We start from the raw sequence: 27,675 nt of genomic DNA, 5'->3' as shown, positions 1-27,675 counted from the left end.
GCGTAATTAACAACACACTTCTGTGGTATGATGAACTAAGAGCACATATTTACCTCTGCCAGCAGAGGTAATGTAATCGTCATGGTTTGTTTGTCTGTCCTTCTGTTGACAACATAACTTCCAAACTATGACACGGATTATGACCAAATTTTCACCGTTATTAATCAAAGTATTTCTTTGCTGATCCTTCGTCCTGGACTTCGTTCATCATAATTCTGGGCCTGAGAGGCACCATAGACCCTCTTACCTAGGGCCCTAGGGGATTTAGAAACCAGAATTTAAGGGAATTTGCAGATTTTCTCATTTACACTAAACAGTTATACATATTGAAGCAAAATTTCAGTAGATCACATGTTAAAATCTTTATTATTATTATTATTATTATTATTATTATTACCAGTATTTATTTTAACCTGTATTTATACAGGTGGGCTCCATTGAGATCCAGGGTCTCGTTTTCAAGTGGGACATGTTGGATATTATTGTTAAAAATCTTATTAAAAATGTAAGAGTAAGGAGGGCTTGGGATATGAGGCAGGCGACCTGAGACAGCATAACGCCAGCATAAACTCACCCCACACACTTCCTCCTTCTACCTCGGGTCCGACGACGGCTCCCTGCGGGAGAGCGCGCCGCAGCAAGAGCAGCATCTCACCTGTCCGACTGCAGGGGGCGCATTCCAATACATGGAGGGGGGCACTGTGTATAAGGTGAGCCTCATGCAAAGGTTGTCCAGACAATGTCTGATTTTGACAGCCTGCTGTGAGGCTGAGGAACTTTTTTTGTTTTGTTCTTGGAAACTTACGCTCCAAATAAACTTCAACTTTTTTTTTTTTTAAGAAATTCTGAAGTGCAACCCGTTTCTTTTCCACCCTTCCAAGCTTTGGTTGACCACATCCCGGGTTCGGGGTGATCATTTTGTCCCTCACAATGATTATGTCCAAAAATTGTCTTTAAAAATCAGGAAACATAAAATCAACTTTATTCTGTAACTGAATAACTGGGTATCCAAAACATGATGCAGCTGTGTCTCTGTAAAAGAATAATAGATCTATTTGGCTAACACAAATGACAATATTTATCCAGACCTTTCCAATAATGGCATCAATTTAACATTTCTTAATCACAGCTGTACTTCTTTTAGTTTAAACAAGGATACTTTAACTGACCAACACTAGTTAACTCACTGTTACAGTGCAGATGTCACATTTAGAAACTTTAATTTCAGACTCTGAAGAGTAGTATCAATAACTAAATGAAGACAGAAAAATATCCTCATAAGTCAGAAGAGGTGAAGTTATGTTGATATAATTGAGAAAATTTTAGAATTTAAGATAAAAAAAAAGTCATTCACATTAAAATATAACAAATTCTGACAGCAGATGCTTGCATTAAAGATAATCTAAAAATGTTGGCTTTGTGTTATGAGTTTACTGAAGTACCAGTAAACAGTAAAGCAATGCTGAACAGATGTACACACGTCTCACAGTGGATTAGTAAAATTTAATTTATCTACAATTAATCCTCCATACAGGCATACAGATAGACTCTTTATTCATTTCAATGTGGCTCTTAAATTGATAAGTTACAACATATCATACAGAAGCTGGATGCCAGTATTTGACAAAAGGTTGCAAAAATATTTGTTTCTACATGTTTTCTGTCAGTGTTTCTGCAGCATATTGTAGGGAGCGGTCACATTGAGTCTTCAAGGGCAAATACAACAACTCAGGCGTCAATACTGTGAGATGCAGAACTCAAAATGGTTTTCTGGGTGTGAAGGCAGATCAATTTGGGGCAAAGCACAGTGGCATACTGCAGGTGCACTGGCGACAGAAGCAGTGCATGATGGGAAAAAGGCAGCTTGAAGAGCCTGAGCCAAAGATAAAAAGCAAGTGATGCTAAATCTGGTCATCGCTGCATTTTTCTACGTTCTTCTCTAAGTTTTCCAAATAACTTGTGGGTTAAAACTGACTTTTAGTGTTTTTCTTTTATGGATGTGATTATAAACTCTCCGACATTAAATAACAATAGCCACAAGACCAGCAAAATCAAACGTGATGGTCAAACGGAGCAGAGATGAATGCACTGATGAGTTCAGAACTCCTGGAAACTGAACTCATGGAAAGAAGAACCTCATTGGGAACAACAGATAATCCAGAGAAATCTAACAAACACATGTGAAGTGACTGGGTGAAGAAGAATGAAGACAGCATGGCCACTGGGATCAGAAACTGCTTCCATATGTTAGTCTGGGTCTTCAGTTCCTCTGGTGCTTCTACCAAGTCTTTCCTTGTCTACTTCCAGTGAAACTAATCCTCGTCGTCGTCTTCATCCTCGTCGTCGGTCTGGTCCCTGGCATCGAGGTCGTCCTCATCTTCCACCTGCAAGCAAAGAGTCACAGTCTAACTAGAGCAAACAGATGGAGCAAAGCTGAGTGAAAGGAAAACACGTCTCTGATAAAAGTCAAATCACAAGTCCTGGATTTTGAAAACTCACTGCACCACTTGTTACTTCACGTTGAGAGAAAAAAGGTTTTCATAGTGAGTTAAAGCTGGATTTTTCTCTACCGTCTCTCCCAGGTCTTTAAGTCTTTGTTTGAGACTGTGGATCTTCTGATCCTGGTCTGCCAGAAGCATCAGCAGGTCGTCCTGCTCCTTCTTGGACTCCTGGACCTCAGTTTGAAGCTTCGTCTTCTCGGTTTGCAAGATGGCTACTGTGCTCGTGGCCGAGGCGAGCTGCTGCTCCATGTCCGCCCGGCTGTCTGACAGGCTCTTCGCCTCCTCCTGAACCATTGGGAGCAAACGGAGAAGAGATGAAGGGAAGGAGGGGAAACTGATCTGATGATGGTAGCCGGGGGAAATCTTCAACATCTAATAATCTGAGCGCTTAGAGTGGAGATAATTGTGTTGAGTGGATTCAGGGCTTCATAGAGCAGTGAGTCAGATATTCATGCACACCTTCAGCCTCTCTGTCTCGGACGTCTGTGCTGCGAGTCTGTTCTCTAGTTTTGACATCTTGGCAGCATCTAGAGAGCTGTCACTGCTGGGGACTGAGCTGGACTCCTGAAACACCAAGCAGAGGGCGATTCATTAGATACTGACAAAATACTCTGGAAGTTGAAGTGTTATTATAGCTTAATAGTTCTCACCCCATCTTCAACTTTTCTGAGCAGATCTTGTCGCTCTGACTTCAGCTGGGCGATTTCTGCAGATTGGGACTGGACCTGACTTCTTAAATCATCCAACTCCTGCAAAACATACAAGAAGCCATAAAAATCCTTTCAGTTCCACGCTTTAGGGTGAAAATTTCATTTTATACATTATTAATAAATTTCACTAACAAATATGTTTGATGTCAAAAATCTTTGATTCTGACAATTAAGAACATTAATGCAGTTACTGTCACCAACTGAATTGGTCAAAATATACAACCAGACGACCCTTTTGCAAGGTTCATATTTGGAAAAATGTTTCGCTGAAGATAGTAACTTTATTTTGTCAAAAAAAAAAAAAAAAACACATAGGAAGTAAACATGGGATCACAGGAAACCATGTTTTTAAACACAAATTTGCCAGGACAGAAAAAGTGTCGTACACAGCAGTGCGTCCTACCTGAAGCAGTTTGGTGTTGTCTGGTCCTTCTGCTGATCCCTCCGTTGTCTCTGCAGGTGCCGACTTCTACAGTTGCACAAAGCACAAACAACACACTTTCAATACAACTGCAAGCTGTATTTCCACACAAGCAAGAGAAATGCTGCCCTCCGTCAGTCCTCCGTAGCCCGACACTGTTCACAACATTACGTTAGTTTAGTTTGCTGGAGACTTGGTGGCAAAAGGTGAAATCAACTGTTCTGCTTTTCCATGTCTGGATCATTCACACACATATCGAGGTGAAGTGAAGACACGACATTCATAAAGCAAAATGGCAGCACAAAAGCAGAATTTATGTCCCCTAATTTGCCCCTGGAACAACACACTCCAGGAAACAAACCACATGTTACTAACCAGGCTGCTGATGAGTGCGTCTTTGTCACTGAGCTGTGACTGGAGGAGTGTGTGTTGCTTGCGTAGCTCCTCGACCTCCTCTCTGAGCTGGGAGAGCTCTTCTGTCTGGAGCCCGTTCATCTGAGAGCTGTCTCCCTGGTTGTTCGGCTGACTCTGGTTCTCTTTGCCTGAAGGTTCAACCACAAACGCAAATCATCAGCTGAAAAGCCACATTTACACTAACTGGAGTGTGAGTGTCAATATCAGTTTTCACACTAAAAAGACAGTGAAAAATAAACAATGGCTGGTTGTCAATTATGCAGCACATTCCGACTGCTTCAACCATCTACAATTAGATCAGATTGAGATTAAAATGATTATTTAGCACTGTACATCTTATTTGCCACTGTGGACTCTACCATAAAAGCAAATATTTGAAATTCTGTTGTAACATTATCAGACCAGCTGTGATGAATCAACACGGCACTGAATTGTATTTATTCAACGTGTCAAAAAACGACAGGAAAACCTAGTAATCAGAGCGGTGACGCAAGCCTACCTAGCTTTAGTTTGAGGATGTTGTACTGGTCTTTGTGCTGCTGGATCTGGGACAGCTGCTGGGTGATTGTAGTTTGCATCTGTTCATGCTGAGATGTCATTGAAGCTACCTGTTCCTTCAACTCCTGGATCTGAGCGTCCTGAGGAGCGAACAGCCAAAACACATGATTGAATACAAACAGCACAGGAAAATGACAAAACCGATACATCTATAAGTACGGCGACTTTCTTTACCTGTTCTCGAATGAGCTCTTTGTACTGAGTTACAATGTTGTCGTGCTGCTCTAATGTCTTTTTCACCTCCTCTTCCTTCTTCTCCTCCTCGCTGGACTTGTGAACTGCTTTGGTGATCACACCTGTGTACAGCGAAGAGAGTGACAGGGTTTTAACAGCGGTAGAACTTTACCCATTGTTTTAGCTGTGTGGATAACCCTCTCACTGACCCTCCAGCTCTTTGACGAGCTTGGTGAACTCGTGGTCGAACAGCATCTGCTCTGGAGACGGGAAGACAGGCTGCGGCTTCTGGGCGGCCCGTGAATACAGCTCGTGTTTGGTGATGAAGCCGAGTTTCTCTACAAAGTTTTCCTTTCCGATGCGCTTCTCAATCAGCTGCTTTAGCTTCTCTCTGCAGAGGGCATCAATATCAGACAAAGAAACAAAAGCACCAAGGAGCGTTGACAGTTTAATGAACAGACTGAAAATCGATTGCAAAAAGTTCCAAGTTAAATGAAAACAGACTGAATTTACATTCAACTTGTAGCTGAGAATATTATTCACCAAGCAACAGCAACTATTTACCTGCATTTCATTACTTCAACAATCAATATATATTTTTGAAAGCAAATATTCCAGTACAAAGCAAAAACCTCAGTACAAAACGTGAAATCTTTTTCGGAAATCTAAAACCATCAATGTTTCCGTTGCATTTAGAAAAACACTTACTTTGTGTAGTTTTCCAGTGAGTTGTCATTATAATAGATGCAGATGCCGAGAAGCAGCGCGCACAGGCCCTGCACCAGCCGCTCATCCTCCCCCAGGTTCTCTGAGATCTGAGCAGTGAGCTGGACCAGTCGGAGTCAAGGATTCATTCAGGGCCGCTCGGTTTCATTTACAGCTTTCCAAACCCACAGAACAGAACATGAGCACACTGTCAAGTTTGACTTGTGACAAACTTCAAGGATACAAAGGGAACGTTTTCCTGATTGTGTAGGAAGTGCGTGACCGCGATGGGACAGTTGCTGATCCACGTACACAGCAGCATGAGGAGGCCCACCCTGGTCTGCACTTTACTGCCCTGTGGAGCAAATTAACAACTGAAACATCAACATGTGCCGCCGAGGAGGAGGTGAACACAAACTAAAAACACTGACAAGGATCAGAAAAGACCATTCTGTACTTATGGTAGGATTTTAGGAAGGTTAAAGTTCAGCTATAATAAATCTAGTTTAGTAGGTTATAAGCGAACTAGAGGGTATAAATCAAGTTTATTTCATAAGAGTTCATGTCAATTATTTAAATTGGAACTTACAACAAACAGGTAAAGTTTGATCAAGAGATTCAGCAAAAATAATTCCTAAAGGGAAATAGCTAATTATAAAAAGGCTACTACACTTTATTTACAATTTAGTTGGTACTGTGAGTAGAGGTGGTTTTTTTCGCCACAGAAATGTTTTAGACATTTTCACAAAACACAAAGACTTAGAAAAGGTTAAAGTTCACACAAATATTCAACTTCACGTTAAACAGATATTCTAGTCAGGTATCAAAAAATACTAAAACAAGTGACTAAAGGAAAACGAGTCGGCTGAGGCTTCAAGTCACATCAACCATGAGCAGTTACGTGGGTTAATATCAGTTAATAAGAAGGGCAAAACATAAATGTTTAGATATTAAAATGAGCCAAGATTGCCCAGAGCATGCAAAGTTGTTCTCTCCTTAGCGCTTCTACTTCTTGCGACTTCAACCACAAGATCTTTTGTGTTGTTTTTTCTCTGTAGTTCGCAAGCTTTTCTCTTTAAGAGCATCCTTTTGATCTTGCAAATTAACGCAACATGAAATCGCAACTAAAAATGTTTTTTTCCATTTCCAGCTGTCTACACATGCAAAGCAAAAACCCACTAAATGTGTTTTTTCGGAAATCAAAAGAGGATCCCATAATATATGTTACTCACAAACACTGCTTTGAGAAAAACTTTACATGTAAAAACGGGAGCTCAACTTAGATGTTTTTTCTTTATAACTGTTGGTTTCCAAATGACACATTAGTGGGAAATGTTTGATGATCTCGATCCAAAAAGGATGGCTTACATGGAATCAGTGTACGATGGTAAAAACTTAAGAAAAAAAGAAAACATGGCGCAGAAATAGGCGTCGCTTGTGAAACTGAAACTGTAGCTGGTGCATTGATACTTAATGCACAGTTGCGCACCATGCTCTAAGGGGAGGAAACGGCTCGTTCTGAGGTGAGAGAGGGAGAGCTGAGCAATGAAGGCTTGGGTAAAAACTTAGCAGCATTCAGTACTACAACAACTTACAAAATCACCTTTTCAGCTTTTGTCTCCAAATATGACGTAATGCAAAAATGAGGAGAAAAAAAAAAAAGAAAGGAAAATGACCACAGGTGTTATACAAGTAAACACTGGCCTGCGCTGTGTAGGAAGGGATCTATGGGCTGGTGCCAAAGACAGAAGATCTGTTTCTGAAATAAGCTCAAAAGGAACATTTCAGGGCACATAACCTACTGTAAACACTGTATGAACGACTTTTTAAAGTTCAACTCTACATTTTGAATAGATTCCTTTATCAAAGAGCTACAAAACAAAAGAATCAGAACTCAGAAGGGCTGCTGAAGTGTTACGGTGGTCAAACTCATTGTTTCCTCTTCAGGAAACATTTATATGGACGGTCAAAAAGAAACCAAAAACTCTTCTAAGAGAAAACAGCAGGAAGGTTGGAGAGAGGCGGAAAGTCCCAGAAAATCCTAGAGAGAGTCCACTGGAAAAACAGGCTCCTTTCGCTTTACACTGAACCAAACAAGCAGCATTATTCATAAAAGATGGCTTTAGAATCGCACTGTTGAGACAATCAATTCACCCATTTATATTTCTTCCAAAACTTTAAGGGAGAAATGAAGTGTGCACAAATAACCCCTTCAGCAAACAGTCCACAAAAAGGTGATTCCATCAGAAATCTAAAATGATTTATATCAAAATGTATTCAATCATCTCCCACTTGTACAGAAATACATGTGAAGAACTCAACAAGCCACAACAGCAGCTGCTCCTCAATCAAGACAGAAAAGGTCCTGAAGTGACGAACATCAAACATCCAAGCTCAAAGCAGAAGTTGGGACGATGGCAGTAAAGACAAAATCATTTAAACCAGGTGCTGTGTCCCTCTATTCAGGTTTCCCCCTCATTTATTCACTGTGTGACAGCAGCTACAGTGTCCAGACCTGACAGGAGTGCACTTGTGTGTCACCCTAATGAGAAGAACTGAGTGATAGCCGCAGGTTATTGACAAGGAATGGGGTAGTAAAGAGTTAGAAGGCAACTCCCCCCCGCCCGCCCCCGCCGATACGTGAACCAACGAGGCTCCTGCTTCTGATGCCAAGCCAAAAGTGGACAGGTGCCACCCAGAACACTCGCACACAGACGCAGTCGGCACTCTACTCACCCGCCGGACGATCTTATCACCCTGAAAAACCACAACAATGTGACACCGTTCCCGATACTGTGGCAAACAGCCTACTTTGTCCTCTTCTCAAAAATAATCCTGTTTTACAAAAGCCTGAGCTACTTAGGACAAATCAAGTATACCATCATCATCATCATTCAGCATTAGAAGAACGGCTTAAGGTCTTACCTGGGACAGGATGTTGGTGCACTGCTGCAGCAGGGACACGGGAGGCTTGCCCAGGCTGGTGGCGAGTTGAACCCTGAGCAGCTGCTCCTTCTGAGTGAGGTTGTCCTGGAGGGCGTGCGCCAGCGCCACAGCCGCACACCAGTTCGACAGAGAGTCTGCTGAGAACAGGCCGCCGCACAGCAGCTGGCCGGCTGAAATGGAGTTTGCTGAGGAGAGAGGATTCGGGCTTTTAAAAGGATCAGACTTTGATTTAGAAAACAAAAATAAATAAAATCAAGCAGAATTTTTTTTCAAGAGATCTCGGAACAGACTGAAACTGACCATCGATGGTTGAGGGCAACAGCGTAGCCACGATCTCCCCCTGACCCTTCTGGTTTTTGTAGAGGAAACACTGGAAACAATAAAGCACTGCACAGCGCAGCACAAAGGGCTGCCTTTCGTTAACCATGGACATCAGCAGCACCACGATGGCTGGTCTACGGAGACATAAAGAGGAAATATTACACAACCAGTTTAAACCAGGACCTCGCTCAGTCAGACAAATGAATCTGCACTTTTTTTAGTTTTACCTTGGTGGGTTTGAAGGAGCATTGACAGAAGCGAAGTAGTCCTGGTTGACCTGAGAGCCCCGAATAACCTCGGAAACAGTGTTGATGGTCTGGAGTAAAGCAGTCAGCAGTGTATGAGCATTTTGAGGAGCGTTATGAAATCATGAGCCAGTTTCAACAGTCTGAATCTGCAGAATCATTTCAGCTAAAAAAAAAACAAGAGTTTTTTTCAGCTTTTTGTTTCAGTTATTTGCATTACCTCGGTGAGGATGTCTGCAGGGACACCAGTAGCCATGAGGATGGTGCAGAGCTGCTGCAACAGGCCACACTGGTACATGGACTTCTGACAGCTGGCTGTAGCTCCAGGAGAGTTAACTGGAGACACCATGACTCGCACCAGCTGGAAGCATAACGTGTGGTTTGTGAAAAACATGCACTTCATTGCATTATTTCTGTTAAATTCTGCAGACAAGATTCAGATGTGTCTCGGACACGAGCCTGCTACCTGCAGCATGAGGTGGAGGTTGGTGACCTTCTGCGCCGACCAGCCCGAGTTATCGTCGCCGACCTCAAACCAGGGCTTCATTCTCTGGATGTAAGAGCCCTCCTTGAAGAAGTTCTGGTTGGAGCTGTTGTTCTTCAGCAAGTTCAGGAGGAGCAACAAACAATCCTCCACCACAATACCTGCAAACAGTATGTTGTGTTGTGTTACAGCAGTGTTGTGTTTGGTCCTCTTTCCTTAATTTTTGACTTCAGGTATGAAATAATCAGGGCCATCAATTGATGAACTGCTTTCTTAATTAGCCATTTGCACCTTTTTTCAAATTAGTTGGCAGCAATCACACATTTCTCTCATATTTAAAACTCTGTCAATTTGGATTTGAACAACCAACCTCGTTTAAAGCAGTTCAGTCTTTTGCACAGTGTCTCGTGTGCATATTGATACCACAACAACAAATAATAAGAATTACATTACATAATATGTGAAAAGGTCAAAATCAGGTCAAAGATCAAATCAGGGCATCAACTTTCCCACAATCCAAAATGTTTTCACCTCCATCACTGCTGCCCTCCTCTGTGATGATATCGAGGAGACGCTCAAATGCATTTTCGAATGCCACAATTTTCTGGATGGCTGCGTTGCCTTTAGTCAGTTGTTGAAGCAACAACAAGCCCTGCAAGCAGCAAGAAGAAGAAGAAAAAGTGAGAGATTCAAAGAACTTCAGTTAAAGCTTACGACGTCTTCATACGTTGCTGCGTATTAGTGCAAAAATTGCTTCCTTTCAAGAAGGAAATGACAGTTCATTTTAACAAAACTATAGTGCAAACAGTGATAGGCCATTGTTTTTTTAAGTTAAAACTGAAATACACTCACATCATTGCGAATGACTTCTCTAGAATCCGCCAACAGGTCCATCAACCTGGAAACGCCTGATAAAGCAAACCCACACAAACACACGTCTGTTACTGCAAAACGGGTGAACAACCTACAGGCGTCTGCAGGGATCAAACAATGCCGAAAATGTTGATTTTCAACTCTGACTGACAGTTTCCCCGAGGAAATTTAAGTAGATGCAGAGAGAAGACATTTACCCATGGGGCTGACCAGAATGATACCCTGGACCTGAACGCCCTGGTTTTTCAAGAGAGAGGTTAACAGCTTCACCCCTGGCCAGCGTACATGGAAGTCAAATTCCTGAATTTAAAAGAACGCAGAAATATTTAAGGACAAGGTTGACACAGTGGCAATAAAAGCAACAACCAGGAAGAGTTCGGGACCTCCAGCAGAGTGAGCAGCAGGGTGATGTGCTCCGGGTCTTCTATGAACTTGTCTGTAAACTGGGCACCCAGGTCATCTGCCTGCTTCTGGGCATTCTCATCTGTGAAAGAAGATTAAAACCTGTTCTTAGTCTCGTTTTCAAGAAACAAAACAGCAGAAGACGTTACAAACTATCTGGTTTATCCAGCCTGAGCTCCACAGCTACCATCTAAAAACTACCTGTTACAAGACGTGAGAACGTGCCCAACAAATGAGCACATGCTCAGGGGGAATCTGGGGGGAAAAAAACCTTTGGGAAAACAATAACAGGCTACACAAACACACGAGGGGACAGCTGAGTGGATGGGTGAACGCAACAAGGTTATTGCAGGACAAATTTTACTCCACAGACACACAAAGGTACACATTAAATCAGAAAAGGCCAGAAGTGTTGCTTTTTTAAAAAAATTTTTTTAGGGAGAAATGGAAATTGTACTTGTACATTTCTTCCTTCGAGTAATCTTAGGTTTAAACATTTTTTAAGCAGCCATGACAGAATCACAGTATAAATGACATAAAAAGGAGTGGCTTTTCCATCGCGTATGTTACTGCATGCTCCCACTGCAGACACAGCTGAGACACAAACTTAAAAATTTAGCAACCAAAAATGAGATATTCCACAAAGGACTGGGTGAAAACAAACTCCCAACAAAAAAATATGAGTGAATACTGCATTTACACTCACACAGGAAAGAAGGTGCACACATTTGTACTAATTTTGCTCATATTGGATGTTTTATTGAAGTTAATTTTAACCCTGAGACAAAAGAGGGTACTAAGACAACAAGTATCAACATATAAAGGAAACAGAAGAGAGTTGATGAAAGTCAAAGTGTGAGTTTGTGGCGTGTTATATTAGTGAAGCAGTCCTTTCACCACCCGAACGCCGCCTTCTGCTGCTATACTACAGCTAGTTTTAGTGAAGTTAGTCATCTAGTACTGTTACGGCTACGGCACATATGATTGGTTTCCAGTACTGACCAGGCATGGACACATTCTTATGCTTCCCTGAGGCAGGGAGAGGGGTTACAGCATCTGCAGGGGCAGTGGGGGAATAAGGAAGTTTACAGCCTCACCCAAAAGCTCACATCCATCCATTCAACCACTCTGAAGAAGTTCAGTGTCAGCTGATTTGATTCTTGTGAAGACAAGCCATGACAACAACCAAAACACTGCCTCGCAAATGGATCAGCTTTTTACAATCTGCCCAATGCAGGAGGTGTGAAGAAAAAAATAAGAGGCCGCTTTTCCATTAAAAACAGTCAGAGAGAAGCTGTGATTCGTGTGTGGTTAGAGGATTTGGCATCATGCACAGTCAAAGAGTTTTACCTTCTGATTCATCTGTAGGATTAAAACATGGAAGAGAAAAGAGAGACGAGAGTCTTTATATGAAGCAGTCATTATCAGTGTGTAGAAGAGAGAAATGCAAATTGACTGCTCTTCTTTTAAGAAGAATCGAATTACTGTACACACACGAGCTCAACACCGTCCGAACTGTTCACGATTAAGAGAAATCTCCTCAATGGTGTTCACAAATATTCTTAAAATGTCACCAGAACTCATCTGAGGATGTTTTGAAAAGAGTGTCATACCTTGCTCTTCCTCCTCATCATTGCAGATGATGTTGTAAAGCGTGTCCAATGCATAGCCGACGATTTCAGAGTCGGATCTGTTACATTTGTGGAAAGAATCAGAACATAAATAAAGCTTGCTTTGTTTTTACCTAAAGACCGACGACGACACATTTTCTGGAAAAGCCACAGATTAATTCATATGTATAAGGCACACGTGAGAAAATATGTTCATATTGAGTCAGCACTGCGAAGAGAAAGTTAAAGTGGTGGCTGTTCAAAAAGCTATGTAAAATAAATGTACTTTATTTCAGATCTACTGCTTGCTGCCTTTGACTGTTATTTCTGTCCACCTAAGAAAACAGATTTAACGTATGTATAAAAACAAAAACTGACATGTCATCCATTTGCAAAAACATCAATGTACCTGTCAGTTTGCAGTATGGTGATCAAGTGATCCATCGCCTGTGTGCCAACTTCCATGCGATATTTCTGCAAATGATAATAATTCATTAGTATGTACAGCATGTCATAAGTATGCCATGTGGCCACAGTCCAAAATAAAGGATTACCAATGAATGTGCATAAAGAATAACTAGACTCTGAACGAAAGACATCCCTTTTAAAATACAGGAAGTGTGTTTCACACCAACACTGACTCCCCCGCAGAGCATCGACTGGCTCCTAAACCCCCTTTCAAACCAAATAAACTCGTTATTCATGGTTGACAGAACAGCTGGTGACAACTGTTTAATAACAGTGTGGAGAGCTGTCAGCAGTTTGATGGAACGAAAGGTTTTTTTAAATAACTTTATAACACTGAAAAATAGAAGAAAAATGCCGCAAAAGCTTGCAGTGTTGTTTTACATTACATTACTGCTTGAATCAGGACTTAACGGCACTTTCTTCTTATGTGTGAACAGCTGCTCTTGCAAAAAAAAAAAAATGGACTCACCTGATACCCAAAATTATTGACTGCAAGCTGCATTACTATTCACCACATTTCTAACCAACAACACCGTTAACTATTTTACCTATGAATAAAAACTCAATAAAATTTAAACAATCTAATCCCAGTCCCTAATATATATAAATTATATTATTATATTATATATAAAACACTGCAGCTCTTTCATTTGGAAAGGGCACTTTTCATTTAAAATGTTTTTTATACCAACTTATTCACATGTTCACCAGCATTAAAAAGAAACACCAGAACATTCCTAAGCAAAAACACAAGGTTTGTTATGCTGTAAAAATATCTAACAAACTTCCAACATTTTCCACAATTCAGTTTTTAAGCGTAAAGATTTCTTGAAAGGACAGGTATTTTGTTTTTAGATCCTAATAAAACAGGTGAATGCAACTCTAATGCACTTATTTGCTAAAATTTCGTAGTCAAATTTATACCTTGGAGAGGGATTTCAGAGCCCGGACAGCATCTCTGCGGTCTTCTAGGAGCGTTGAGGAGGCAACCCGGTCACACAACTTCTGGATCTAGGAGGACAAAAAAAACTATTATTTAGTTTTTATCATGATATACGAGGAAATTCTCATAACATACAGAGGAATTTGTTGGTTGTGACTGCTGGTTAGCTTGTGATATGTTTGCTGAAGTGTACTTTGTACACGGAAACATACAGCACAAGTTGTCATGTTGTTTTGTCTGGGAGATTAAATATTTTTGAGTTAAGGATCAGAACTGCAGTTTGAAACCTCAAATCCAAGGAAGAAACATCTGAGCCCTGGTGGTATCTGCTATGAACACTGAGACCATGGGAAGCCTTTTCTTTATATGCATGAAATTATTCCTTGTTTTCCTGCATTACAGACCAGTGATGCAGGAGGAAGTTAAATTTAGTGCCACTGAGCTCTGCAGGAAGTGTTTGGGAGTGTTGGATCAGCTCTTTACTGATAAGGTGAACAGAAAGCAAACATTGCTGCTACTTCAATCCATAACTTTTGCAATCAATACCGTGTTGTGATGTGATCATTAATTAACTTAAACCAAATCATTTCTATTCATCATGATGGTTACAACAGCCAGAACTGAAACACAGTTCAAACATAAGAGATAAATGAGTTCATAGGCTTGAAGTAATAGCTAGAAACTCCACAGAATGTTATAGTAGCAAAGCAAGAGTTCAACTGAGTAAAAATAGTGTCACCTTTTATAAGCGGACTCAAAATGCAGCATTCAGCTTAAAATTCTAGCAGAGCTCGATGGATAAATGAATGTTCACCTTGTTAAATTCTGTTGTCTGCAGTTTGTTTTGTGCAAGATCAAAAACATGTATTGTTTTGTGCAAGCTGCAGAGAACCAGGAACTGTCACGACAGAGATCACTGATGGTGTGGCCCTGTCTCCTGCTTTATCAGCAAAGCGACGTGTCCAGAGTCCTGATGTACAAATACATCTCACCATGCGGCAGGGCTGTATTAAACACTGAGTGGATGATTTATGGCACAGAGGAAGGAATCGGCAGGATAATCGAAACAATAATGTCACATTTTCATATTCTATATATCCAATAAGCACAGCACTTGCTCTTGGTTTAGGTCAATTTGTTGGTGAAAGTGATTTGAAGTGAATCACGATGAACAGGCCTTGACAGCTGTCAGTAGTAATGAGTTTAGCCTGTTTTAATTAGTTTTTTCATTCATTGCGGCCGCAGGTTCAGAGTCCCAACTCCAGCTGACAGCGAATCCACAGCTAATTAGCATCTCGACTAGCTGCTCTGCTCTCATTCAGCGAGGCCCTGCTGTCGTCTTCTGCTGTTATTCTCCATGTTTTTGGAGGGACGCACATCACAGCCAGCATTAAACAAGGGTGTTTTCGTGACGGTGTGTGTTTTCGGTTTGCCCGGACGGGGCTCGCGGCGTGTTAGCCGCGGCTAGCCGCCGCGTTGGTTTCCTACCGTCTCCGCTCCTGACGGCTGCGGCCCGGCTGCCTGCCCGCCCATCACTCCCCTGAAGAAGTTCATCTCCACACACGTCCTCTCGGTGCCGTATTCAAAGCGTCTCTCCCTTCAGAGGAAGCTGCGTATCCACTCCCTCAGTGGCCAGGACAATAAATGTGTCAAAACTGAGGTAAACAAGCACACTGTGATGGTTGTATTTTCAGTGTACACAGACCGACCCCGGAACACAACTGCGAGGGCACTGCGCATGCGCGCAAACGTGGCGATACGTGGCCGATCATCAGACCACGAGCTGCTAATTTAAAGGGCCAGAAAATTCTGATCGCTGCTCCCAGCTATTTATGTCCAATTTTCTGACCTGTCCAGGTGTTTCCTGCCCTCATCCGTTATAAATGGTGGTTAGTTCCCCTGCTCAGGATCAAGCAGTGCAGAAGATGGATCACTGGATGGATCTTTACAGGTCAAATAAGGTCAAATTCACACAGTGTCCATGTTGCTTATGACCTGCCCAGACAAAAAAATGATTTTTAGACAGAATAAGATTCTCATTAATTATTGATTTCAAACAGAGGCAGAACCTGGGTCTCAGTACAGAGGGGGCAGAGCATTCTCTACAAGTAATTTTACCATTCTAATACCTCATGCTACAATCAAACAACACACTAATGCTCACTTTTATTGAGCCAAGCAAACATATATGCCTCAGAAAGGAGAAAAAAGTCACAAACCAGTTCACAAACTTGTTCTGAAGAACAAATACACATACGGGCACACACAACCAAATGCAGCCTGTCAGGTGCCAATCTCAGAGCGTCCGCTGTCCATGGTGCTGAAAACTCAGATAAGAAGTCACGGGCTGAATCTGTACCATCTTTGATACAGCTTAAATATAAAATGAACACAGCTGGTCTAAAATTACTCAATGTATTCAGATAGATACAGACACAGCTCTTTTGGAATTCACGTATATTAGAAAAAAATTAGACTCTGCGTTCTCTTATAGCTGAGAGCAACACAAGGCACATTCAAATAGGCAGGTGTTTAAGACCACGGCATTCTGATAAAGATAATATTTTTGAAGGTTTCACTGACTCACCAGTGGCTCCAATGTTAGGTTTTGGGTAGTACCGCTAGCAGCTAGCATAGTGTTTAGCATACTGTTTAACTTCCCTCCAAAGAGTTCAGATCAAGTGCAAAAGAAAAAAACTCGTTCATGCCGCACAGCCAATCAGCGCTGGCTTACAGCTCTGATGCATTCATGGACAGTGGTAATGTAAGAATTGGCAAATTGGAGCCCACAATCATATGCCTATACCTTCTACACTGCACATTTTATTATAATAATTTATTTACGAGTAAATGTGAACACATCACATGAAACAGGGCCCTATGACCTTGTGGGCCCCGGGACGACCGCCCCCCCTTGCCCCCACTCTGGCTCCACTACAGATTTTTAAATCAAGATTCGGGAAAATGCTGTTTTTGGGGTTTAATACTCCCATGTTTTGCAGTCCATCTTGGTCATTGTTGCAGCCTGGAGCCAATCCCAGCTCAGCCCAAAGACAGTGTACATGTTGGAGAGGGAGAACCCAATCTAATGTCTAATAATTATGTTCCTCCATCTCATAAGGTCAGTGCAAAGGTCTTCAAGTCTTTCACCAAGGTCCAGGATTGCTGGTTTGCAACCAGCAAAAGTTCAAGTCTTCCACAGTTATCTTCTGGTCAGTTTCTTTAAACATTCCTCAGACTGCATCTGAGTTTCTTCCAAGTAGCATCAGTCCAATAGAAAATCACTAAATTATAATATATAAAGTGAAACGTCATCTGTAGAAGGCATCGCCAAATAAACAACATTAATATGAGGCAATGCGCAGGTATCATCTGTGTTTGTGCTTCAACACTGACATTTTATGGCGATATCTTGTTTTCTGATACTGTCAAACAGAAAAAAAATATTTTCACAGAAAGTCTTTTACAGGAACGAAAGGGATGAGGAACAAAAGCACAATCTTCTGCTATTAAAGGACATATTGCTGATACTGAATGATTAGTATTAGCCATATTAGCTGTAATCAAGCTAAATTCAATCAAATATTGAGATCTGCTGATAATATCAGGAAATTGAAAAACAGAATAAGTTTAACATTATCATTAACGAGTCTCTACTTAAAACTGGTGCATAAATTCCACATAAATTAAGCTGCAAAGAAACTTGTGTTTGGGAGAATATTCCTTTGTGAAAACAAGGTTGATCAATGGAATTCACTAGACTTTCTCCAAGTCATTCAAACTTGAATTTCCTTATTGTCTGTTTATCATTCTTAACATTTATCCAATGTCCTGACTCCAAAGCACCTGAGAATTATCACCATATAGACAGTAGGACTGTGAACACACACTAATACTTTTTTAGGCTTTGTTCAAATGAACTGATATTAGTTAATTGGGTTTTAAACTCATCAAGGCCTGCAGAAACTTTGAAACATTCAAATCAATCATCCAAAATGCATTGATCACTTGCAAAACCACACCGACACCAACCGTTTTAGTTCAAGAGCTTCACAGATGAATCATTTTGTTCTCATGTTGAAGCTGAAACATATACACAATTTCAGAAGCAGAAAAAGGATGTTAAGTATATAAAAAGCAGGGTTTAGCTTTGCCGTCAAAAAAAACCGTTCCTGAAAAAGTAACCTGGACAGCCTCAGAAGAAGAAATCAATGAAACATGTTGCTGATTTTTAAGTAGCTTTTGAGCTCATGTTTCTACAGTTCCGGATTAAATACAAATTTGTTTTTATTTTTTGTCTTGATATAGCCAGGAATTAAGCTTTTAATAACTTAAAAATGTGAGTCGAATTCAGTTTGTATGTTCTCTTCTCTCTACCTTTTAAGACAGCCAGGTTAAGAATGGATTTGGTCATTTTTACAGTGCAGGGCGTTTACCTGTAAACATGACAAATGATTTGAGCCGTGCTGTTATCAGTAGTTTATTGTATGTTAAGTCCAACACATTCAAAATGAAAAAAGGAACCAAAAAAAAAAAAAAACTGAACTAAAAAAAAAAAAATTCTCCACCTGCAACATTTTTTTTTGTACTAGCAACAAGGGTAAACACAGTAAAACTAAGATGGCAGCCAACTGTTTACCACACCTGCTAAAGCCAGAACGGTTCTTCTATCTCCATTCAAAAAGGACTGGAATGATTCAAAATGAGGATCCACCACCTTCTGCATTTTTACCCACAGGAAAATAAAGGTACATTTGTTTTTTTTGCGTGTGTGTAAAATTTCATTAAAAGGATCCTTCATAGATTGGAAAGGGATGAGTCGTTGAAAAACAATATTTATCCCGCTGTTATAATCTATGCTTCAATATTTTACCACCACTGACATGTAAAAAAAAAAAGCACAATATTGGTCGGAAAGCATGATGGCTCTTCTTCAACACTCTCTTCACTGACGTTGCCGCGTTGCGAAGTAGGATTATCTGTCAAAGTGAGACAATCGCCTGACAGACATTTGGCGGGGCTGAGGCACCCAATAGAAAACATCGAAGGACCAAAGGGTTAAATTCCTCCTCTGAAATTAAGAGTCTCTGTTCAAAAACTATTTTCATATCTGAAAATATTTAATCTCAATCACGAGGGAGCGAAGCCAAGTGTCACTGTGAAAAACCAACATCAAACATGTCATGTCTGTACATCACACATTATTCTAGCCGAGTGAGAGCGAGCGTTATTCCATGCCGACGACAAAGCGAGTCCCGCTGTTTTTAATCTTTCGTTGCCAGATGACGAATTTGGAAAGAGGCTATAATCAAACTGACAGATTGTCCCAGAAAAGGTTGGAAATAGTGCAATACCACCCGACAAGGAAGACCTCATTAGTATATTTGTCAAGAAAAATGCTACATCATCATTTAACTTCCCATTTTCAGTGCAAGATACAAAATAAAGAAAACATTCTTGTTTTTCGGGTTTTCTGTTCCAGCTGAAACTAAAAGGTCTTCCCTTCCTACCAAGTGGTCAAAACAAAAGCTGCTAGTGGACAATAAAGGAGCCGACTGGTTTGTCATTGAGACTTCACACTTGCCTTGAGTTGTTGGGGGGGAAAAAAAGGTGAATATGCACAGTGAATGATCTGCATATGAAAATACAAATGCAATAATGCTAGAAAAGTGAGCACGAGTAATTCATTAACCAGAGGCTGGAGACGTGGTCGGCCCACCCACACAGACGAGTACAAAAATTGTTGCTGAGAAAAGAACAGTCTGACAACTTTGGGGTCCAGGGATTAAAAAGAAGCCATGAGTCACAGAAACACTCCAGTCAGTGTGAACATGTGAGGATCTGCAGTGTCTGAATCATGTGGCCAAACATTTCCAAAGCCTCAGCTTCCCGAGGAACAGCGGTGCAGTACTGTGGCTGGTTTAAACCAAAAACCGAGCTTTCAATTGACACCATCTTTAATGTACCTTGTTTTTTTTTTTTTTTCGTTTGTTTTTTTGAGGGGGTTAAAGTTCTTCAAATACACCTCTTTTAACATTGAACAAAACTCGAGGCACCTATTGTCTCTACAAAACCCAGAACAGACACAATTACAAACACAAAATGTACAAAACTCACAGCAGATCATATTAGGTAGTAAAACAGTATGGAAAATGAAAAAAATGCACCTGAAAAAACAAAAATCTTATGAATACTGCAAGTATTTCTTTAATCTGCTCCCAGCAGACGATAGTTCAAAATGAGCAGCCTCATGTATTAACAGGCAACAAGCCTCGAACCGCTTTATGCTTTAGTAAGACTGGAAAAGGTGAAATAGAAGGCACCATCATGCTTTTGTCAAGTCGAGACAGAGAAATGAAAAATATACACAGAAAAGCAAAACATACAGTAAACTAGGATTTTTGCTGTACATTTATTCGGTTATTCCGCACTTAAGACAGGAAGGGAGGAAGAGGGAGGGAGGTGTCGCCTACGCCAGATTCACTGTCGAGCTGGCAGGAAAAACGAAAAGTTAAAGAAAAAAAAAAATCCTGGAATCCAAAAAAAGAAAAAGACCACGCCACCATCTGTACCACCACTCTTCTATTGTTCAACTTTGTTTTGTCATTTATCCTTCCCCCTGACTCGTTTGGCGAAAGTCCGGTATTTGAGCTTTGTTTTGTTTTTTTATCTTTTTTTTATAAATGAGGAAAAAAAAAAATGTAGATTTGCTTGTCATCTTGTCCATCCAGCAGAAATTGAAGCGTAGATTTGGGTCAAAGATATGAAAAGTACATTGGTCACAGCGGACAGGCTGAGAGGGAGGCCTGCCCCGGTAAGCCGTATCGCTTTGAGACAAAACAGGTCTCTCCAGCTGCGTTTCCGAGCAAGGATGTCAACGTAACATGACAAAAGTACCCATTAGTGCATATTGATGAGTGCATTATGCAATTTTTGAAGCAGTGGTCTCTCAAAAAAGGAAAAAGTAAAAGGCAAGCTTTTCCCCGGGAACTGCACAATTTTTGCACCACACTCTTTTCCAACAGTTAACGGGCAGAGAACTACCATATAAAATGTGCAATAGAGGGATTTCATGAAGCAGCGCCCCACTTAAGTCAAGGCATATAATCTCTTTTCCAAATGATGGGCTGTATTATTGTAGTTTAAAGTCTCATCAGTCCCTCCTAATGTGGCAGGTTACTCCTTGTTGGTTTGCCTTTTTTTCTCTCACAAATTTACAAATTAAGTTTGTGAATTCTTGAGATACCCAGAAAAAAGGACGCTCAGCTCACAACTAAGAAGCAAAAATCTTTTTTTTTTTGTTTGCTTGTTTTGTTTTGTCTATTTCACAAACAAATGGTTGACAGGCTGTGTCACATTCCAAAGCAAAAGAGGGAACAAAAATAAAAAAAAAAATTAAACAAAAAAACAAAAAGAAAACAAATATATACTTTTATACATGAAGATTTCTTTCGTTAACGAGAACGGTTGAAGATGAAGAACATGATACTACTTCCAAGCAGTAGGTGGCGCTCTTTTCAGCGGCGCGGTGCGGTGAAGCGGCCTTCCCCCTGACCGGCGGAGCCTCTTCCAGAGCCCATGCCAGGTTTGGGAGCCATGCCGCCTCGGGGCGGCGGTCCCCTCCCGTCGCGCTCGCGCATCATTCCGCTTCCCACGATGCCCCGGGAACCTCCGGGACCCCGGTCGTTGCGCCGCATGTCCCGACGCTCGTCTCCTCCGCCGCGGGTCTCTCGTTCGCGGACGGCCCTGGTCTTCTTCTCTTCAACATTCAGACGCACCTCGCCTCGAAACATGATGGGCTGCGGGGAGGAAAACACCGGGTCAGTATGGGTAGAAGAACGGCCCGCTCCGCTGATTCCACTACCCACATCCCTGACTGGTTTGCACACACAAGTTTGTCTTCCCCGAGCCCAACATCGAGAGGATTTGCTGTGCATCACAGTGGCCTGCATCAAGGCATTTACAGTAGTCCTGGATGAGAAAGACTCATCCAAATCTTGGCTGTTGATGCAGTGACTGCAGGTTTTTTCCAGGGGAAGTAAGCAGCTCAGCCCCTGCTGCAACAAGGCTCGTCACCAATTCATCAGCCCAATGCAGAAAAGTGCAAAATGTACTTTTCTGGCATGTTACATTTTTATTGCAAAAGTAAAACCTGGAGCGTGGAAACTGTGGTCACTATGACAACAGCAGCTTTTAAAAGTTCAGATCTCTCCCCAGACAGAAGTTGACATGAATGAGTCATGCTGCAGGTGAGTTCTGAAGCCCAAATGCAAATTAAAATTAAGCGTGAACATTCAACTGTTTTGAGATGTGTTACACACTGGTACAGTGATAATTCATAATTCTTCAGCTGCTTCAGTATTTTTCTTCAGAAGTATCATTTGTGAATAGAAGGAAAAAGAATGTAAGCAAGACAGAAGACAGGCTTTAGACATTTTGAAAGGCTTTTAGGATTGTTTAAGAAAGTCGGGCAAATCAATCCCAGAGGAAATCGTATGTATAGAAATGTGTGTCACCAAACCACCACCAAGTAAAAGTGGGTAATGAAATATTGATACATGCCCCTTGTACCTTGGCCCCCAGGATTCTTTGCACGGGGTCAGAGTCATCGAAGACCACGAAGCCAAAGTTGGGCAACTTCCCACCAACGCCCTTGGTGTTGATTCGCAGTTCCACCACATTCCCATATGCTGCAAGAAGCACACACAAGAAAATTCATTAAAATAACACAAATAAATGTTGGATTTTTCTGATGATCTGGGAAAATGTGTCTACAAAAACGTACTCATGAAGAATTCTTTGAGTTCGCTCTCATCGATGTCATGCGGGAGGTTGCCGACAAACAGCTGGTGGCTGTCTGGGTACCGGACAATCCGCCTGCTGTCCATGTCACCAGACTCAGAGTCTCCCCTTCCACCTGCAGGTCACAACAACAAGCAGCCACATCAGAAATAACCCGTAGTGAGAAAGCCTGAGCAGAGAGATGAGATTATCACCCCTTCATTACCTTTGTTAACAAAACTCAAGTGTGGTTTCCCCGTTTGTGACTCTGAAGATGAAACACCATCTAAGAGTGCCAGAGGTGTGAAGAGAGTGAGAATACACCATAAAGTGAGTGAACCCAGATCCAAACAAGCTTAAAGTCCTCATCATTACCAGGCCTGGGACCCCGCGGAGCAAAGGTTGGTCTGTCTCGAGTGCGTTGGTCTCTGGGGCGAAGAGGTGGCGTCTGTGTCTCTGGCTTAGCTTCGACTCTGGGCTTTATGAGGGAGGAAAGAAACAAAACAAACAACTTGAATCACTTCCATAACCCCTTAATGTAGAATCAAAAGATGCCGGTTCACCTCCGGTGATCATCTACCTCCTATGCTGCAATTTACAATTTTAGCACCGTTTGCACGGCAATGTAAAAAAATAAAAAAATAAAAAAGCAAACCAATACAATGCTAAATGAACCAGAACTATGAATCCACAGCATGTCTGATCACATAAAGGCTGTGGCTTTACTTGAATGATTTAATTTGCAGAGGGATTAATTCATTTCTACGGCAAAACCCATCAAAATAAAATCAGAACCATTAGAAGCAATTTACCTGTGAGCTTGGGGCTTTGACAACATGGGGAGATAATCCAGAAGAGGTGACAGTGCCAGAAGGCGGCAGGTTTTTACTGGTCACCAAGGCCCAGGAGAAAGTCTGAGAAATGCAATCATGCATCATTATGGGTGTACTGAGATAACTGCACCACTTTATCATCAATGTGTGGAGCTTTGAGCACAAGATGTAAAAAGAATTAGATACATCTTTGATGGAGCTAATATTTTAACTTACTGTAGTAAAACACTAAATCTCACCGATTTTGAATAAATTATTAATATATATTATACAACCTACAGCTTTCCAGTTTGTCACTAAGTAGTTCTTTTTTTTTTAAGATTGCATTTGACATTATATGAAATTAAGGGTCTTTAAGTGTGGAAAACAGCTTTCAAAGGGTTCACAAGTCATTATACCTCAGATCTTTTTTTCCTATAAATCCTACTAATGCAAAGTTTCCAGCAAGAGTATGTGACATTGATAAAAAAGAAAACCTATCTCCACCTTAGGAGGCTCCTGTGTATTTGGTGGAGACTCCACGGGGACTGGGGAAGGTGCTTTCTCCTCCAATTCCTCATGAACCTTCTCATCGACTTCAGGCTTCAACTCCTCCACTTTGGGCTCTGGTTCAGGCTCGGGCTCTGGCTCTGGAGCTTGCTCCTCCATTGGCTCCTCTACTCCATTACTGCAGAGCACAAAACAAAGAAGTATCACTTCAAAAATCATGTTGGAAAAACTCTGACCTTTGTGGCTCAAGCATGATGAATGTCTGCATACGTGACGGGGTGGGAGTCATAATAGATGGTGCTGTTGGGACTTTCTTGAAGTGGCTCAGGGGATGGCTGCCTCTCCTCTGCTTCCTCCTCAACCTCCTCCTCAGATTCTTTGAGCGAGGAAGAAGATACATTAGCACCATCACACTTACGAAAAAAACTGAAAAAATCTTTTTAAAAATATGTTTGGGCAGGACATTATAGAGCATCTTACCCTCATCAAGTTCAGCCTCAGAGTCTCCAAAAACCTCGTCTTCGTAGCGGAAGATGTCATTGTGGACGTAGAACTTGTTAGCCACTGAACCCTAAAAACATGTCATGCAAACAAAAGTTCTTCAGTGTTCAGTAGATATTAAACCATGCAGGAAACAAACTTACAGGATATTGCCATAAAAAGCCTTTTTTTTTTTTTTACTTATTGAATTTTATACAATTAATAGTGTAGACATCTTTACTGAGCAACCTAATTTACCTGAGGAAATACAACTCCAGTGTTATTTACAATTATTTACCCTTCAATAGCCCAAAAGTAAGAATGTGTGTCTGTGCTTGGCACTCAAAGAAAAACCAGGTGGAAAGGATTTAAATATAAAAGCAATCACCTCTGGAGCCAGCACAAACGTTTGCATAAACTTCCTCATGGGTTGACCATTGTTTGACAGTTCTCCAAGGACCTGCACCACAACTCCATCACTCAGTGTGGCGTGAGCATCCACGTGCCTGATCTTTGTGTGGCACTCACTAAACTGCAGAGACATGACCTTCTTGTGGATTTCCTAAGGAAGCAGAAGTGGAAAATCAAACAAATATTCCCCCCAAAAAAGTTAATTTTTTCAGTATTTCTAACTTTAGTCAGCATTTACTAATTGAACCAGAAAACATTTCATACTGATCACACTTATATATTTTATGTGTTCATTGGTAATATACTACCAAGAATCATACAGCCACTGTTACCTACAACACAGTATGATTTTTTTTTCTTTTATTATCAGACTTACAGCTTGTCCATAAACCGCTTCTGCCAGCTTCCCGCTTGGGTCAAGTCCTCCATGGACATAGGAAGAATTCCTCCCATAAAACCTGTTACACAATTGATAACCAAAAGTCAAAAACAACTTCATATTAATGATCTATCAAAGTAGCAGTTCACATTTATATATTTACCTGTGCAGGAAATCTGGCGCCTTGTTTAAGAGTGTGTAATACTGCCTCACAAACTCCCGCCCTACAAGCAGGGGACTTGGCTTCTCCATCACCATTTCTTTGGTAAACAATATTAAGTGCTGAAATCAAATAAAAAACAAAATTAGTTGCGAAACAGATATATTGATTATACAGTAAAAACATTACTTTCATGCAAAAAAACAACTCAGTAATACGTTACTTTCCAGCAGGCTGTTCATTTTGTTTTTAGTAACGTTTCTAGCAGAGATTGATAAATGATGCTGCAGATAATTTTTTTCACAATGCCAAAGGTAAATAGTGATATCAACATCCAGATTCACTATTTTAATACATCACGACCACACAATGGCTCTCAGGAGCAGACCACCCCAGCCTGCACTGGGATGGAGTTTGGCGCAGACTTGTTGTGGGTTTGTAATATTAGTTGTTTTTTTACATTATTTTGAAGAAAACAACGAATTATCTTGAAGAGTCAATGAGAAGAAATTGAACTTCAGACAGATAAAGGAAGTCCAATAGCATGCAGTTATCGAGCTTCAGGTAAACAACAAAAATGTGTTTCAGGGTTAAACGAAACATACAACAGGCGTCCCCAGTTTCATTTCAACAATACATTTTGCGTTCTAGTTTCGACAGACCCATGTTTCACTGGACCATCAAAACGTTAATCGGGCTTAAAACTGAGCCAAATGACTGTTTGGTTAGCTGGCTAGCGCACGAACCAACACTGAACTGCGCCATCGCATCCTTCCAATGAGACAAAGACAGAAAACAGCTGGAGACCAGAAAGGAAGCGAATGACACAGACGTTCAAGTTAAACAGCCAATAAACACAATTTTACCACAAATAAAACCTGCTTTTACACATATACATGACATTCACGAGTTTCACACATCTGCGCAACCTTTTGTAGTGAACCGGCCTGGTGAACGAGGCCTTCCATGTAAATGCTAACAACATTTTATCAGGTTTCCTTTTTGTCGCATGGTCGTGGAATGATCTAGAAATGTTAGATGTGGTCCGCAAAGCTGCATTTACATGTTTCAGAGCCACTTCTCTCGTCGCTGACTTGTCATTTCCCCAATTATGTGATCAAATGAATAAGTATTAATGGTATTACGCCGGCCTCTTCGCTGTCATTCGGAGGGCTAAAGGCTAGGGCTAGCACTGCAGACGGAAAAGCGGCTTCGACTTCGCGAGCTAACGTTAGCGCTGGCTAACTTGTGGCGTCGTCGCTTTTCCTGTTAACGCATTCACGGGACTGTATTCTCACAAACGCGATGGATCTAAAACAGGTATCAATATCAGACTGACAAGTTGCCACCCTGCTGTACTTGGAAACAAATCACTTGCAGGTCGAGTTTAAATAAGGAAAACCACGAAGCCACCACGACGTTCAACCCAGTGATAGCCATTATTACGGTCAGCCGACTTTACCTTAGCCATGCATCGAAACTAACCGTTATCACGTCGTGTGTGTTTGGCGAATATCCACAGAAAGGTAGCTCAAAGTTACCATGAAGCCTTCAATGCACTGACCTTGCACACAACTTAAGTTAACTACCTAAACGTTATCAATGAACCAACTTCAGTGCCATGATGCTAGCTCAAACACAACAAAGAAAAGGAAATAGAATTGTCTGGCTCATACTGGCAAATATCTTACCACGATGCTAATGTGATTTCATTACAGAAGAGTCACACATCTGGATGGCCACTCTGAATAGTAGGTGGCTGTAATCGGAAAGTCACGGTTTGAACCAGACAATGCAGCTAACGTGAAGCTAGCCGCTTGACTCAGATGGCTAACTTACCTTGTGAGGGACCTATCTATGTAGACAGAATACTTTTTAATAAATAACGAAGAGGAACCGGTTGTAAACGGCTGTGAGATACAGCGTCCCAGGTGAAATATGATGATATTTCCCACGCTCCACAACCGAACAGTTTTCGATCTCTGCCGTACCAGAGATTGAAGATTTAAAGTGATAGCCCCGATTTATTGTTTTACCCCTGCAAACCGGGGCAGGGAACCCCCATCAAATCCACTCAGCCAATAGGAAGCTTACACTAGGAATCATAAAACATGACGTCATGTGATTAACCACGCCCCCACAAACTTTCTTCCACTATCCCCAAAAAACCCCACACACAAGCAGAGAGATTCACTAACAGCAGCAAGAAATCTGCATCTTGTACCACCTCACGTTGGTATTTTATACATTTATTTTTGACCAGATAAAGAAGAATAAAAGTAAATCTTGAGATGTCATTTGCTTAATTTTTTTTTTCCGGCTGGTTTTGAATGTTTATGCTGTTGGTAAAGCCCAAGCTCACTACCC

General features: G+C 41.2%; 2 protein-coding genes across 7 annotated transcripts; both read right to left on the bottom strand.

Annotated features, from left to right (window-relative positions):
* Nucleotides 1–1,483: 1,483 nt before the first annotated feature.
* On the bottom strand, nt 1,484–15,535 carry uso1 (USO1 vesicle transport factor). 5 transcript variants are annotated; one of them, XM_030094379.1, is made up of 27 exons: nt 15,264–15,535; nt 13,757–13,843; nt 12,774–12,838; nt 12,368–12,444; nt 12,105–12,116; nt 11,757–11,810; nt 10,736–10,836; nt 10,550–10,652; nt 10,332–10,387; nt 10,011–10,131; nt 9,462–9,640; nt 9,216–9,356; nt 8,978–9,066; nt 8,730–8,884; nt 8,409–8,614; nt 8,220–8,240; nt 5,728–5,838; nt 5,487–5,605; nt 4,988–5,169; nt 4,779–4,900; nt 4,546–4,684; nt 4,008–4,174; nt 3,615–3,680; nt 3,152–3,250; nt 2,961–3,065; nt 2,571–2,786; nt 1,484–2,384 (listed from the first exon to the last, which is right to left on the bottom strand). In XM_030094379.1, the coding sequence occupies exons 1-27, from the start codon at nt 15,327–15,329 to the stop codon at nt 2,313–2,315; spliced, it is 2,931 nt and encodes a 976-aa protein (XP_029950239.1). In that variant the 5' UTR covers nt 15,330–15,535; the 3' UTR covers nt 1,484–2,312. The 5 variants fall into 5 exon arrangements, with proteins under 5 accessions (XP_029950239.1, XP_029950240.1, XP_029950241.1 ...); XM_030094380.1 differs by lacking the exon at nt 8,220–8,240; XM_030094381.1 differs by lacking the exon at nt 11,757–11,810.
* Nucleotides 15,536–18,510: 2,975 nt separating this feature from the next.
* g3bp2a (G3BP stress granule assembly factor 2a) lies at nt 18,511–27,342 on the bottom strand. 2 transcript variants are annotated; one of them, XM_030093808.1, is made up of 13 exons: nt 27,148–27,342; nt 25,312–25,430; nt 25,146–25,227; nt 24,747–24,920; nt 24,359–24,449; nt 24,149–24,254; nt 23,876–24,056; nt 23,369–23,470; nt 22,932–23,034; nt 22,783–22,842; nt 22,561–22,692; nt 22,338–22,465; nt 18,511–21,574 (listed from the first exon to the last, which is right to left on the bottom strand). In XM_030093808.1, exons 2-13 carry the CDS (start codon nt 25,404–25,406, stop codon nt 21,293–21,295), a joined length of 1,536 nt encoding a protein of 511 aa, XP_029949668.1. In that variant the 5' UTR covers nt 25,407–25,430; nt 27,148–27,342; the 3' UTR covers nt 18,511–21,292. The 2 variants fall into 2 exon arrangements, with proteins under 2 accessions (XP_029949668.1, XP_029949669.1); XM_030093809.1 differs by having other exon boundaries at nt 22,347–22,465; nt 27,148–27,341.
* Nucleotides 27,343–27,675: the final 333 nt, after the last annotated feature.

The sequence above is a fragment of the Salarias fasciatus genome, chromosome 6 (genome assembly GCF_902148845.1).
Source record: "Salarias fasciatus chromosome 6, fSalaFa1.1, whole genome shotgun sequence".
Lineage (NCBI taxonomy): Eukaryota > Metazoa > Chordata > Actinopteri > Blenniiformes > Blenniidae > Salarias > Salarias fasciatus.
This window is presented reverse-complemented; position numbering and strand designations above follow the sequence as displayed.

Bases quoted from the DNA above. Each gene is read 5' to 3' on its own strand.
- uso1 (XM_030094379.1), bottom strand. From the start codon at position 15,329: ATGAACTTCTTCAGGGGAGTGATGGGCGGGCAGGCAGCCGGGCCGCAG. The intron at 10,837-11,756 runs GTCAGTACTGGA...CTTCTTTCACAG, and splicing joins TAAGAATGTGTCCATGCCTG to ATGAGAATGCCCAGAAGCAG. The intron at 9,641-10,010 runs GTGAAAACATTT...TACTGTTTGCAG, and splicing joins GGAGGGCAGCAGTGATGGAG to GTATTGTGGTGGAGGATTGT.
- g3bp2a (XM_030093808.1), bottom strand. From the start codon at position 25,406: ATGGTGATGGAGAAGCCAAGTCCCCTGCTTGTAGGGCGGGAGTTTGTG. The intron at 23,035-23,368 runs GTAAATTGCTTC...TCCCTCATAAAG, and splicing joins TCAAAGCCCCAAGCTCACAG to CCCAGAGTCGAAGCTAAGCC. The intron at 22,466-22,560 runs GTACGTTTTTGT...TGCTTCTTGCAG, and splicing joins ACTCAAAGAATTCTTCATGA to CATATGGGAATGTGGTGGAA.